General features: G+C 39.1%; 1 protein-coding gene across 1 annotated transcript in view; it reads right to left on the bottom strand.

Annotated features, from left to right (window-relative positions):
- EDNRB (endothelin receptor type B) overlaps nt 1-11,575 on the bottom strand; it is a 36,467-nt gene extending 24,892 nt beyond the window's left edge. Inside the window, exons 1-2 of the mRNA XM_079137633.1 lie at nt 11,410-11,575; nt 10,091-10,621 (exon numbers count right to left, since the gene is read on the bottom strand). Coding sequence (XP_078993759.1) covers nt 10,091-10,576 — 486 coding nt within the window. The 5' untranslated portion in view covers nt 10,577-10,621; nt 11,410-11,575. The remainder of the gene's footprint in view (nt 1-10,090; nt 10,622-11,409) is intronic.
- Between the last annotated feature and the right edge of the window lie 2,592 nt (nt 11,576-14,167).

The following is a 14,167-nucleotide window of genomic DNA, read 5'->3' as shown; positions in this document are numbered from 1 at the left end:
TATTTAATGCGAAACAAAGCCTTGGGTATGGGAAAGCTGTGAAGTTTTTAAGAAAATCATTCTCATCCACGATGCCATCTTTAACATTTGGTGAGAGAATGTTCTTATAGATTTTTATGATTCCTAGAAATTTACCCTTTCACCAATCACTGGAAAAAAATAACAATAGGCAACATCTATAATTTCAAATCCAACAAGATCATCTTTCCCCTCTGCAGAGGAAATTGATTTGCTTTATTGCAAGAGGAAGCAACTTCAAACCCAGCAATAACACATTTCTTAGACCCTATTTTTAGTTTTTTCTTTGGACTTTATCCCGTTAACTAGATAACTTAAGGGCAAGGTCTGAATACCAAAGACAAATCAAACATGTAAGCAAAAAAGTCAGTCTCAAACTGGAGCAAAGCTCTGTTGTGACCGCGTGCTTAGCATGCACAAGGCCGTGGGTTCAATCCCCAGCACCAAGAAAGAAAAAAGTCAGTCTGACCACTGAAAGGGAATTGGAGTTCAGTATCCTTTCCTATGAAATAAATTTTTAGGTTCTGCTAAAAATTAAGTTGGAAAATCTATTACCTAATATTTGGCAAATATGAGTGTATTAGCAGATTCTCCTGCAACTGACACTGGTTTTCACATCATGCTGTCTGATCTAACTGAATAGCTTTTGTCAGCATTAGGTCCTCCTCTCGGTGCAGTGTTCATATGACGAAGTGGTAGCTTATGTTAGTCCTGTCCCCTTTTCCCTCAGGCTTATATTGTTCCCTAGTGCATTTCTTTTGGATAATAAAAACAAACAAATAAATAAGCATAGATTGAAAACAGAAGTGCACATACTGATTCTAAGGTTCTCATTCCCAGGATGGCCACCATTTCATAACTTTATGTTGGAATGACCGAGAAAGAAAAAAAGGCAGGAGAATTTAAATAACTTACTTTTGTATGACATTATAAAGTTATTTTTATGTTACATAGTTTGAAATTTTTTTCTAAAAGGGTAAGGAGCATGAATAAGAAATATCCTTCCTTTAAAGATATTGTAAAACTACAAAATCTCTCCACCTGAAAGATTTACATTTTTCATTTCTCTTTTTAATTAAATTAAAAATTACATTCCTAAGAAATTAAAAAAAATCTGTTAATACATACCCAGTTAATGCCAGAAAGAATCAAGCCCCAGCAGGAAACGCCAGTTAATCGTCTTGCACTAGTAAATGTTCACTTGCTTCATTAACCAAACATATTCACCATTTACTTTTTCTGTTTTTTAAATTTGAGAGTATACACTGAGCTTTAACGGTTTCAGAACATTATACAAGATTTATAATGTCTCGCACAATGCCTGGAACACAGCTGTCACTCATTGAGTGCTCTTTGAGTAAAAATGAATGAATGAATGCATTTGATCACCAGACAGAAACCTATGATAAACATTTGTCATGAGCCTTTTAAGCTTATTTTCTAAATATATTCTTTGGAGAAATGCAGTGACTGCGAGTTTGCCTTTTGTATTTTCTAGTCCAGATGGACGATCAGGTCTTCTTGACCTGCAGAGGCAGGAATCTGGGATCAGGGCTTGAGGGCTAGCTGCACTCTTATTGGACTTCTGTCCTTCCCAGCAGGCAGGAAAAGGTGAAAGACAAAAATTCATCCCCCACTCTCTTTGCAACTCAAACTTGTCAAGGAAATGACTGACACAAAACAGATCCTACTATTTCTCACTGTCTAATGAGACTCCATGAGGAACTTTTGTCCCTGGGGGACTGTAAGTGTGATGGAGGTGGTTGCAATAAACGTGGTCATTGTAAGAGATAACAATTTAGAGGGTGGGTGAGCAGCCACCAAGGAGGACATGGGTCTGTTCCATCTTATGATGAATCACTAGCATTTGTTTCAAATGACTGGAGTTACACAAGTGTTTTTACAAAGAGTCGTAAGAGGGAAATAATGGAGTGCTTGCACATCACCCACCAGGGGAAAGGGTGTGTTCTGTTTTTATCTAGGTTTCCTATAGCAGATAAGTTTTTCTGTGTTTGAATAAGATAGGACATCCCCATTCAAGGATTTCCATGTCAGAACTCTCTTTTTAATTCATACAGACAGAGAATTCAAAGTAAGCTGCTGGTCAAGTGTATAGAAAATTTTTTTGACATTCATTGTATCCATGCCCTCAGGGAAAATATAAATTACAAGTTCTACTCTGTGAACATCAAAATGCACTCAATCATGCAAAGATTGTGCTATGTGGGTTAGAAATATATAGGTCAGAAATAAGGTCAACCTATCCCCTTGGCCACCATTTAAATAGGCCATGATGTATACAGTGCCCCCTGGAGTTATGCCAGGCAGAGTTCCTGGGGAGTTTCTTTCATCCATACCTACAAAACAGAGGGTGCTCCATTGCTTTAGAAAGATTCCTATGACTTATTGAAATAGAACAATGGTTTTGTGATGAAAAATGAAAGTTCTAACAAAACCTCAAAGAGAAACAAAGATAAAAAATATTTTGAACATATTTCTTAGGAGAAATTCAAGTTTACCTCAAATATAATTCCCTACAAGTATCACAATAAAATTTATTTCTAAGTCAATAACAGACCAATAAGCAATTGGGTTGTTACCCCTCCCCCCCCTCCCCCCCCCATTATCTGAACTTAAAAATATACCCACAGTTTGTGCTTAAAACTTTCATTGAGTTGGGCTTGCTGGTGCATGCCTGTAATCCCAAAGGCTCAGGAGGCTGAGGCGGGAGGATTGTGAGTTCAAAGCCAGCCTCAGCAACTTAGCAAGGCCCCAAGCAACTTAGCAAGACTCTGTGTCAAAATAAAACATAAAAAAGGGCTAGAGATGTGGCTCAGATGTTAAGTGTCCCAGGTTCAATTTTCAGTACCAAAACCAAAAACAAAATAACCAACAACTTTCATTGACACATTGCATCTCTTGAGAAGATCCAACAAAGTCATTAGATTCATTCATCTGAGGTAGGACTTCCAAGATCACAGGACACTTGAAGAAACTAGAGAATGAGAACCTCAGAATAAGATTCTCCAACTTAATGAATTGAAAAGAATTTGTATTCTTATTAATTAATCTCATGCTGTACTTAGACCTAATTCCATCTGTGGAATATATTATGGGACATTGATAAGCTACTATCAGATGATGTCTGTTTACTATGGAATTTTAAAACTCTTAAAATAGTTTGTAAACACTGAGTGAGGGGGAGGAAGACAGTGAACAGTGCAAACATCCCAAGAATAGTTTTCCTCCTTTCTGGAAACTACAATGAAACTGAAGAGACAAGTACAGAGGGAGACAGGTCCAGAAGCGTGAGTATGGTTTGGAGTCTCAAGGAGGGAGAATTTCTCGATAAATGCTTCAGTCAGCTTTGATAATAAATTTCTGAAAGAATGATCTTATATACTCTTCCTCTGTCTCTCTCTCATTCTTTCCCTCTCTCCCTGCACTTCTCTTCCACCTCCCTGCCTTTTACCACTGCATTTCTTCCACTTTCTTGTTCTTTTATATTTTCACCAGTGGGTCTGTAGGTAAATGGAAATAATTCTAATACAAAAGCATCGGGAACAAAATTAGACAAGTTGTTGGTCGGGGTATACCCATGCCCACACATAACCAACCTCTTCTTTGCAAATGTCGGAAAGAGACTGTTTCACATCATAAATTACATCTCCTATCTTATTTCAGCTCAGCCTTTATCTGTCAACACCTTTTAAAGCTCTTAATCACTTATTAACATTTGACATGTTTCTCTAAAAATAATCAACTATAGCATGTTAGCCACACAGAGAGCCTTATATGGTATTCTTGGTGAGATGAAGAACATGGCTCCCTGGCCTGGAGACAACAGGGTCTTGGCCATGTTATCCATTTGTACAACTATGGAAATATCTACAATCCTGAACAGCTCACTTTAAGTGAGCAAAGAAAAAAATGCAAAGGCTTTGATAGGCAAGTTTTGCAATATTGAAAGAAAACATTACCTTGACATTTTTAGAGACTTGGATTTATGGAAAGACCAAGTGTCAGAAAAAAGGCAAACACAACAAATTCCATAGAGTCAACCTAGGGAAACTTTCATTGCCTAGGACCTGATGTTTGCTAACCCTTTGTCACAGGAATGTATGGTTAACATATAAAGCAGTGTACTGGAAACACGAAGTCTCGAGTTTTTGTGTTATTTGAATTCTGCTATTGATCTGTTATTTGGTCATGACTAATATACCCTCATACAGAAGGGACCAAGTTTTCCCCTCCGTTTTCATTTGAATGTTTGTGAAAGTATGAGTAGAAAGAGTTCACTGAGTTATATCTGGTATATAACATATTTTTTTCATAAGCATTAATCTGTTATTGACTATTCCAGGCACCCTGTTGGGTGGGGGTTGGGGGTATTTATCTGTTAATTGATTCCAGGTCACCCAGAGCTAATAGTCTTATTCTTAACACTTTTTAATAAAGAGATAATACTTTGTGCTTACTTGGTGCTCCTTAATTTTTGGTTATAAATGAGTAAATCTCAAAGATAAATAGTTTCCATTTTTGGCATAAAATACTTCTGCCATTAAGCTATCTTTAAATGCCACTGAAATATCTTACCTATTTGACTAGTAATAGCAATATTATTAAATTAGAAGAAATTATGCTCCCTTCTTAATGATACCTGTTTCTCATATTGCTCTACATTGCATATGCTGCAGTTTATTGATCTGAAAATTATAACTTCAACAGTTAAATTTGATTGTGTTCCATCAACTTCTACTTGTAACTACAAAACTGTTTAATTCTATACAAACTTGTTAAGTACCAAAAGTAGTTTATGATAGGATAATGAGAAAGGTGAATTTGATCAGAAAAATAATTCTGATTGTGCCAGAAGCACAAACTGTCTGATTACCTGGTATGGTCACTTCACTCAAAACTCATTTGTGGGTTCAGCGAAGCAGTTCCACATTTTGACATGCTGGCATTTTAATATTATATGTATCCTGTCATAACTAGTTAAACGTTAAAGATCAGCAACTTGGCCTTTCAGAACTACGAAGGTGACCGCCTTACCTCTTCGGGTAGCCTTAACAGCGAAACCATCTAAAAGTGCTCCAATGAGTCACAAAGCTAAAACAGCTCTCTACCACCACTGCATACCTGATTACATTTGGATTCTTATCAAGCTGGTTAATGTAGATACTGACAGTTGCCTTATTAGTTTACAGATTATTTTTCAAATTCAATTAGCTTACACATAAAAGAAACTACATTTGAGAATTATATTGACTCAATTATCCATATAAATATAGTAGTGTAAGGAGGGTTACATTGTTAAATAAAATCCAAAAATAATTTAAAAGCTCATTATTTGCTCACGAATCTTAAATTTCTATTCAACCTGCAACCAGGTCATTTTAAATGTCACGGCTAAAGCAAACTACGTCAAATCAACTATCCAACCAAGCAACAACATAAAAACTGTTCCAAGTACATTCAGTATACAAGTGTGCTCAGTTCTTTTGCTTTCTTCATAGTTTCTTGACCCCTGAGTGGCCACACCTTAGTAGTCAGATAACAGGCTTCAAGTGGAACAAACATCTAGATGACCTTACTCATTTTAACACATGTAAGAAGGACACAGTGAGAAGCTTATGAATAAGGAGAGATTCACCCCAGCATTAGATATTTAAACACTAGTCTTTGGTTCAGGTATATACCTAGAACACGTAAATACTGGAAATCACTGGAGACTCATAGACATATTAGATACAGATATTAATATGTGTACATCTATATGGAGAAGTTATATAAAACAGTGACAAGTACTAAGAGTACAATAACGTTGGAATGCAATGTGTCAGTATCTATCAAAAGTACAGATGCATACAACCTTTGAATCAGTAACTTTGCTTTTAGAAATTTACCCTTTAGATGTAGTCATCTATGTGTGCAAAGCTATATGCACACACATGTTATTTGTGGTCAGATTTTTAATGACAACAGCTAAAAATAAGGAAAAAAGCATCAATTACTATTCTTATTCAAACACACATACACACACACACACACACACACATTCTAATAGCATTTATCATTTGCTAATTATGTGCCAGGGCCTGTGCCAAGGGATATCATCTATTTACATATTCATATAACATGCAATATTTCATGTATGTATGAGTATACATACACATATCTCTATATATTTTGAAATATCCACTTTGGATGAGTGAATTTTCCATTTTCATCTGGATTGTGTTGTGCAACATAGACACAGCCTTATGTGTACTCATGTGATGGATAAATGGAGGCTTATGATTTTCAGCATGTTCACCAGAGTATCTGAAGTGCTTCAATAGCCACAATTTGCTCAGTGTCCTTAGACTCCTCCCTGGTCTTCAACACAGGATCCCCTCCTTGGCACAGGAGGCTAGAGAGTGGACTGACTCTATCTGAACATTTCGAGGGACCCAACTCCTGGAGGGAGGCCAGGTAAGGCCAGGCAGTCATGTCTCCCAAGATTCACAGGTTCTTAAGAGCAGCACCCCTGTGTGGAGTCCTGCCCAATTTTATAGCTGCCTCAAGGACTGTGGCTTCCAGAAAGCGCTGACATTCTCTGGCTTGTAAATTTATTGAACACTATAATTATTGAACTCCAGATTAGTGTTGAATAATTAAGCAATTCAATAAATTAAATTAATGGACACTTTTGGACCCACAGAGTGTATGAACAAAAGCTTTGGGGTACTCTATGAACCTTCAGAAAATGTGTAAATTGGATTCTCAAAGAGAACTGTAACACTGCATCCCACCCTCCCTCAAATTGGAAATGATTTATTTAGAGATTCAAGTCGCTCACTTTGAGATACATTTAAATGTCATTCATAATTCACCTAAATTAGGAATGATTCTTTTAGGAATCACTATACCTGACTACTCTGAAATTCTAAATGCATTTTTAAAGAACTTACTATAGTGCTACAATTATTTACAGGAATAGATGACTTTTAACCAGTCCTGAATTAGGCATTTTGGTGAATAAAAATCTTTAGAGTAACATCACTGATATTATTGATATTATACACTATAGACTATCTGAAAGGAATTTCAAGAGATAGAAATCCTCAGAAAATTCAAATTAATCCTGGTACTTGTTTACCAAATATCCTACTCAGCATGTGTCATGTACTTCCACCAATGTACTCGCTGAGGTACTAATAATGCTCATTGGAAGCCATGCTCTGCCTGATTACACTCGGCGCAGTGGGATGGGGAGAACCACAGGTTCTAAGGCCAGATGGCGTGGGTTCAAGCACAGTTTAATCACTTTTTAGTTTTGTGACATCAGGCAAGTTACTTCTCCTCTCTGACATGTAGTTTCCCTAGTTAGGAAACAAAACGTCTTCCATAAGGTTGTTGCAGTGATTTAATGAAAAAAAAAAAAAAAATCACTCATCTAGGACATAATAAATGGTAACCATCATTATATTATGCCAAGGGCAACAGTGAAGGCTGGTTCCATGTTATTCAAACCTTAGCAATGGAACCTAATTTTATGCAATGGATTTGTTTCTGACCAATGTAGAGAGCTAGATGGTTAGGTTTGGAATGACTCATTAGTTTATTTCAGAAGTAAAAGCACAGCTTTGACAGACTGGATGGCTTCAGGGAAAAGGATGTAACTTTCTAGGGAAATAGTAAAGGAATTTGAAATGAAAGGAAACCTAGGTGCTTTGTCAGATAATCCCTGGTTTATGGAAAACAATCATTTGATCAGACAGAAAGTAAGATGGTCCTGGAAGAGTGATTTACATCTGGTCTGGAGGTAACACAACAGAAGAAAATATTTCCAGTCCCACTTTCCACACTGCACTTCAGCTGCTGGCTTCTTTAGGAAGGTTTCTCATGGGACTGGACTTGTGAGTTTTCTTTTTTAAAAAATTTTTAGCTGTAGATGGAAAAAATACCTTTATTTTTATGTGTAAAAAAAATACCTTTTATTTTTAAAAATGCATTTAGAATTTCAGAGTAGTCAGGTATAGTGATTCCTAAAAGAATCATTCCTAATTTAGGTGAATTATGAATGACATTTAAATGTATCTCAAAGTGAGCAACTTGAATCTCTAAACAAATCATTTCCAATGTGAGGGGGGGTGGGATGCAGTGTTATAGTTCTCTTTGAGAATCCAATTTACACATTTTCTGAAGCTTCATAGAGTCCTCCAAAGCTTTTGTTGATACACATTTATTTTTATGTGGTGCTGAGAATTGAACCCAGTGCCTCGCATGTGCTAGGCAAGCACTCCATGACTGAGCCACAACCGCAGCTGGGCATGTGAGTTTTTAAACTAAGACCTTCCTTCCTAAACAGAACTTGCATAAAATTCTGTGCAAACTGAACAAAACTAGATTATAATCTCCCTTTGGGAGGGATCTTGTTTCACTTACTTTTTAATTTCTCACAATATCTTGAATTAAAAGTTTCTCAGTTCTAATTGATGAATTGAATTGAAATGTCTCTGCCAAATGGCATGGTTATGATTTAGACTATGGAACTCCTTAAAGAGAATATGGGTCACTTCTTGTCCTACTAGAATTGTGACTACATATAAGCAACTCATTTTCAGTCCACACTTATCCAAACAAACCTGCAGAGTTCATCAGAACCAGTTGCCATCAGGATTTTGGGACTTCTTCAATTTATCCCTTATTTCTGGCAGTATTTCCCTCTAGATCCTGACTCATAATCTGAATCTCATCTCTAAATCTCAGAAATGTGTAGAATTCTTTTAAAATATGGCTATTAGGGTTAGGACTTCCATTCATGAAAGAAAATGTACAGTTCTGCCTTATGGTAACCATTTCTGTCATAAAGGTCACAGTATCCCCTACAGCAAGTCCCAATCCTATATCCCATTTTTCTCCCTTGTACTTGGGCCAGGGATGGCCTTTGGCAATTCCACAAAATACATTCTCATTTCCTTACACTTTGGCTGTGCTTTTATCTAGAACACCACAAACACATAGCAGGGGGGCACAAGCAGCCTTATTGTACAGTTGAGGAAACTGAGACCAGAGATGCTGGGATGTGTCCAGAATTCCAAAACACTCTGGAGTCAAACAGTGTGGGTGCTTATGTACTGCCCGGCTCTTTGTGCCTGTTTCCTTTGATGCCTGTGGTAACCATATGACAATGTTAACTACTGAAACCATTACAGACTTTGAGTACTTTTTGGTTCCTGAAATAATCAGTGGGACCAATTTGGCCTGATCTTCTGGGTCATTGTGAGACTTTGAGCTTCCTATCATTCATCTGTAAAATGGTGGAAATATCTACTTTAGGGTTGCAGAACAGAGTCCAGGAAGTAACATATCTAACCCAGAGCTTGAACCACTGTGGTCATTCAATGAACAGTACTTAAAGCCACTTGCAGCAGGTGAAGTTTTTCCTACTCACCCGACTGGGCTTCTTTCTTTTAGGCCATCTCTTTCCTAAAAACCTACTTTGGCTCCCCTACTTTCAGGGTCCACCAAAATGATGGTCCCCAAAGTTAACATGTATACAAATCCCCAGAGCACATTATGATGCAGATTCTGATGAAGTCTGGGGTAGACTTGCATTCCTAACAAACTGTCAGGTAAAGTCAATGCTGCCGGTTTGTGGACTACACTTTTGAGTAGAAAGATAACTGGAGTTTAGGACTAGTGGTTTTCAAGCTTTACAGTTTAACATAATCACATAGACAGCTTTTAAAAGTCTAACATAATCACATAGACAGCTTTTAAAATTACAAATTATTCTGCTCCACCCCAGAGTTTCTGATTTGGTAGGTCTGAGGTGAGCAGAAAAATCTCCTTTTCTAATAAGTTTATAATGGTAGTAATGCTGCTGGTCATGGGACTACACTTAAGTCTTAGTAAGTTTAGCAGAGGGTTACTAAAGACCAGAAGAGAATTTGGTTCCAAAGACTACTGTGAGGTGGGGAAGAATGTTCTTTAGGAAGCTTTCTCTAAAGGCTGCCTCATCTCCCTCTTTCAGCTGGGACCCTCCCAGAAGCCCGCTAGGATATTAACAGGAGCCCGTTACCTTGTAGACATTGATCGGAATGTCAATGATGATGTGCAGTAGATCTCCCAGAGCCAGGCTGGCAATCAAGATATTGGGACCATTTCGCATGCACTTGTTCTTGTAGATGATTCTCAACAGTGTGGAGTTCCCGATGATGCCTAGCACGAACACTAGGCAGGATACAACAGTGTTGATGTATTTGAATGTCTCCTTGATTTCAATGTTTCCTTGGCACGGGGGAAGGGAGGGGGTGCGTGGCGGAGCTCCCGCCATTCTCCCTCCTTTAGGCACCTGTGCAGGTGCTAAGGACTGTGGCAGACTGGAGTTGGAACTTCCCGGCCAGGAGGTCTTGGTAGGCGGCGTCATTATCTCTCTGGTCCCCAGAAGCCACGAAGTGGCACGGGCTGGCGGGAATCCTCTTTCCTCTCCCCTGACCCCCGCCACGCCGCAGGCAAGAACCAGCGCCACCAGGGCGCATCCGCACAGGCTTGGCGGCGTCAGCATGCCGCTAGCTTCAGTGGGCGTCGGGTGACCGCTGGGCTTTTTAGTCTGGATCCCGGCAGAAGAATGAAGACAGGACACTTGAATCAGCTACCACAGCCCCAACTCTGCGAACGCTAGCGCAGAGCTCAGACGCGTCTCCACTATCCGCGCGCAAAAGTAACTTAAGTTTGCGCGCCAGTGGGGAACTTTGGCTCGCGTCACCCGCCCGCGCGTTGAATCTCCTTCCCAACTCCTCTTCCAGTGTTATTTTCCTATGTCCGGCCCAGGGGTAAAACACTGGCAGTGGGGCGGGGCATTCTGGAAGGGGTGTGACCGGAGGGAAGGATGGGTGTCCCAGGCAAAGCTCGAAACTCTTCGATGTGCAGAGAGAGAGAGACAAGTATGTTTTAGCTAAGCGCGGGGGCTAGGGCATCAAAGCAGCAAGAGACCAAGGGCATATGTTAATTGCTACAGTTTGCTCTGTAAGGGAACTTGACCACCCGCATCTGAATTTTTAAAGGCACCTCCGGGCGTGCGAAAGCCGCTGCTCCCTGGTGGACTGCAAAAAGGTCACTCCCCCCCCACCCCCCCGCACGCCCAGGAATGCTTCGGAGGACTAGGAGATTCTGAGACTTCTCAATTCAGTCCAATTTAGGGGATAATATCAGCTTTGACTTGGTTTTGTCTCTTCCAAGTGCCTTCCACATTCACTTACTCGCCTTTACCCCAACCTCATTTTAATTTGCTGTATCTATAAGTTTTATTGATCTACTTATTTAATTTCCCCCCACCCCAAACTAGTAAGCCAAGGTCCAGTCATTGATTTTAATTAAACGCTAAGCCAGAACGTTTACCTTGCGGATCCCACGCACCAGGCTCAGCTCAGACCTTGTTGCTCAGACGCAGAAGGATCCTGCTCAGCTCGCAGCTCGGTTCCAGCCTGTTCCCGGAGGAGACCACGCCTCCCTGTGCTGCAGGCGGGCCTGGCTCTGACGAAACACTGAGAGAATGCCTGACAGTGTAGCCTCCACAGCTCGCTAAGGGTCTCTGTTGTCCCCAGACAAGTACTTTTATTCATTCGTCCCTTCCCCATCAATCACCGCAGACTCCTCCCGCGCCTTGCGACCGCGCTGCAACCTTTCCCTTTGGGCGATGCCTGGACAGCATCAGCGGGTGCTGCCGGCTGGAGAGGGCAGTCCTCGGCCAGAGACGCATCCCCAAAGGCTGTTTATTTGTCATAGTACTGAGTTCTTCCAAAGAACTAAATCAAGAGCAAATAATCACGTACGCAGGATTCTCTGGAACTCCAGACTAGAAGGAGCCTCTGAATTTAACTTATTTACCTGCACTACATTTAAATGCCTAGCTGAGTTTTCTTTTAGATAAATGTCCCACGGTTATATTAAGACCTGGTTGGTTTAGGGGTACCACTCTTCGCCATGTTTTTGTTTAATCCTTAAATTTCAAGTCCACAGATGCCACAACACGGAAGAGGGCGACCCTTTCTTCTCAGGCCCGCACTACACCAAGAAAGGCTCTCTCATTTTGTCTATCACAGTTCTTTTCCCTCTTAAGTCCTGAAGTGCCACTGGCAGGCCATTTCATGGATTTTTATACTGCACCTGTGAGGGACTTGATACATATGGGAGATATGAAATAATGAGGCTACCATGAAAATTCAACATAATATTTATCAGGCAGAGCAATAAAATGAATTCTTTCTATCCATCGTTATGCCCTATTTTTATGGCAGAGGAAGGTAATAGTGACAGACAGATCTGCCCAAAGAGTGTATAAAACTCAGAAATTCAGGCTGTGAGGTGCAGTGGAATGTTACTGCCCTGTTCTCAGGAAAGTCTCTGCAGAATCTATGAAATTTCAGACCCAAAAGACACCATTCCATTTATCTATTTGACCCAGAGTCTAGGTGGCTCATTCTTGGCTTCCCAGCTAATTAATGGAATGAGTGGAAGGAGAATCTTAGATTTTGGGTTCTTGTCAAATGCCTTTTGGGAAACCGGAAATAGAAAATCAATTTCTATTTTAAAAGGCAAACTGCAAGTGTGAAATATGATTAAGAACATGATTAAGGAGTAAGGTCCAAGGAATGAGAAATATGGTCTGGGGTTGTGAGTACTAATTTCAACTCTGACTGTTTCAAACACAGCCTTACCCTCCCTGTCTCAGTAAAAACAAGGTCAATGTTCAGTTGCTTCATACCAGAGTCAAGTAACAATATACAGTGTTGTGTGGATAAGGTATTATATGGGTGCATTTGGTGTACGAATATTTTTGCTCAATTGGTTCCATCAAGGGCAATTTTGAACTTGTCTTTCTTAAACCAACCTTCTCTGTTTGTATAGGACCCCTGTAGGGTGTCTTTCTCTCCCCATTCCCCTCTCATCTTCACCACCACCTCCATTCATATATCCTTCCAGGACCAGGATGGTCCTTCCAGTCCTCACTGAGGTCCACCTCTTCCCTTTTCTCTTATTGCTTTTTGAGTGTTAACCACTTTTCACTTGATCATGGGGACTTTTGTGAAGTATTATTCATTCAATGTGAATCAATTTCTTTTCTAGGACAGAACTGAATTATATGTTCTTTCCATGGCATGATAACACCTGGTGCAAGTTGAGCTCAAGAAATATTTTCTACAGATGGATAATCCCATTTTACACTATGTAATTGTAATTTTAGCAGTTCTTGTAATCATACTCAAGAACAAAGTCAAATAATTTTAAGGCAAACTACATTCTTATCTAGAATTGAAAACACAGGATGGGACCTACCACCTATATTAGGTGCCTCATCCACAGAAGCTCATTTAGTTCCTTATAGCAGTGTTTGAGCTGGGTATTATTTTTCATGATTTGATACATGATGAAATTGGATCTCAAAAATTCACTTAAGGTCACATGATTAGTTGTGAAACCAGAACTCTGAGCTAGGATTTGAATCTATATCCATTTGGTTATAGAGACTGTACTTTGGATTAACTTAATTACATTGAGACTAATTTTTTTCTTATTTTGAGAAAACAGTGTTTTATAAATTAATAATAGTTCATTGAAGTTTAACCTTAAAATTTTCACCTTAAAGTGTAAAGGTGACCTTGTAAAATTAATACTTTGATTGTCATTATCAAGTCACAAGAAATTGGGTATCAGTTTTCCTTTTTATAAAATAAAGGAAAAGGATTAAACTTTCTTCCTGCTCTAATTAGTCAGTCAAACTGTCAAACTGACCTTGAAATAGTGGCCTGAAGTACAGAACAGTGGGAACAGATGGGTCTTTGGCCATATGTCTTTTTCTTTTTACTTTCCATTGCTACTGACACAGGTGTTTTTACCCTATGATTTAAAGTTTCTTACTGATCAACTTTAATTATAAATTCACTAGAAGTTAAGTACTTTGCAAATTTCATTTGTATTTATGAGCCAAAGGTTGTATCAAAGTTTAGGAATTGTTTCCTGAAAACTTTTGGATTTGAACTAATTTTGCATTTCTGAAAGCTTTACTTTGGGGGTGCTACATAAATGTGGAAACTTTTACAAAGTTGCTTTTATGAAGATACTCTTTCAAAGTGTTCTAGGAAGTCTGTCAAAATTT

This window comes from Sciurus vulgaris (assembly GCF_902686455.1).
Source record: "Sciurus vulgaris genome assembly, chromosome: 4".
NCBI lineage: Eukaryota > Metazoa > Chordata > Mammalia > Rodentia > Sciuridae > Sciurus > Sciurus vulgaris.
The sequence above is the reverse complement of the archived record's forward strand: the minus strand, read 5'-3'. Positions and strand labels throughout refer to the sequence as shown.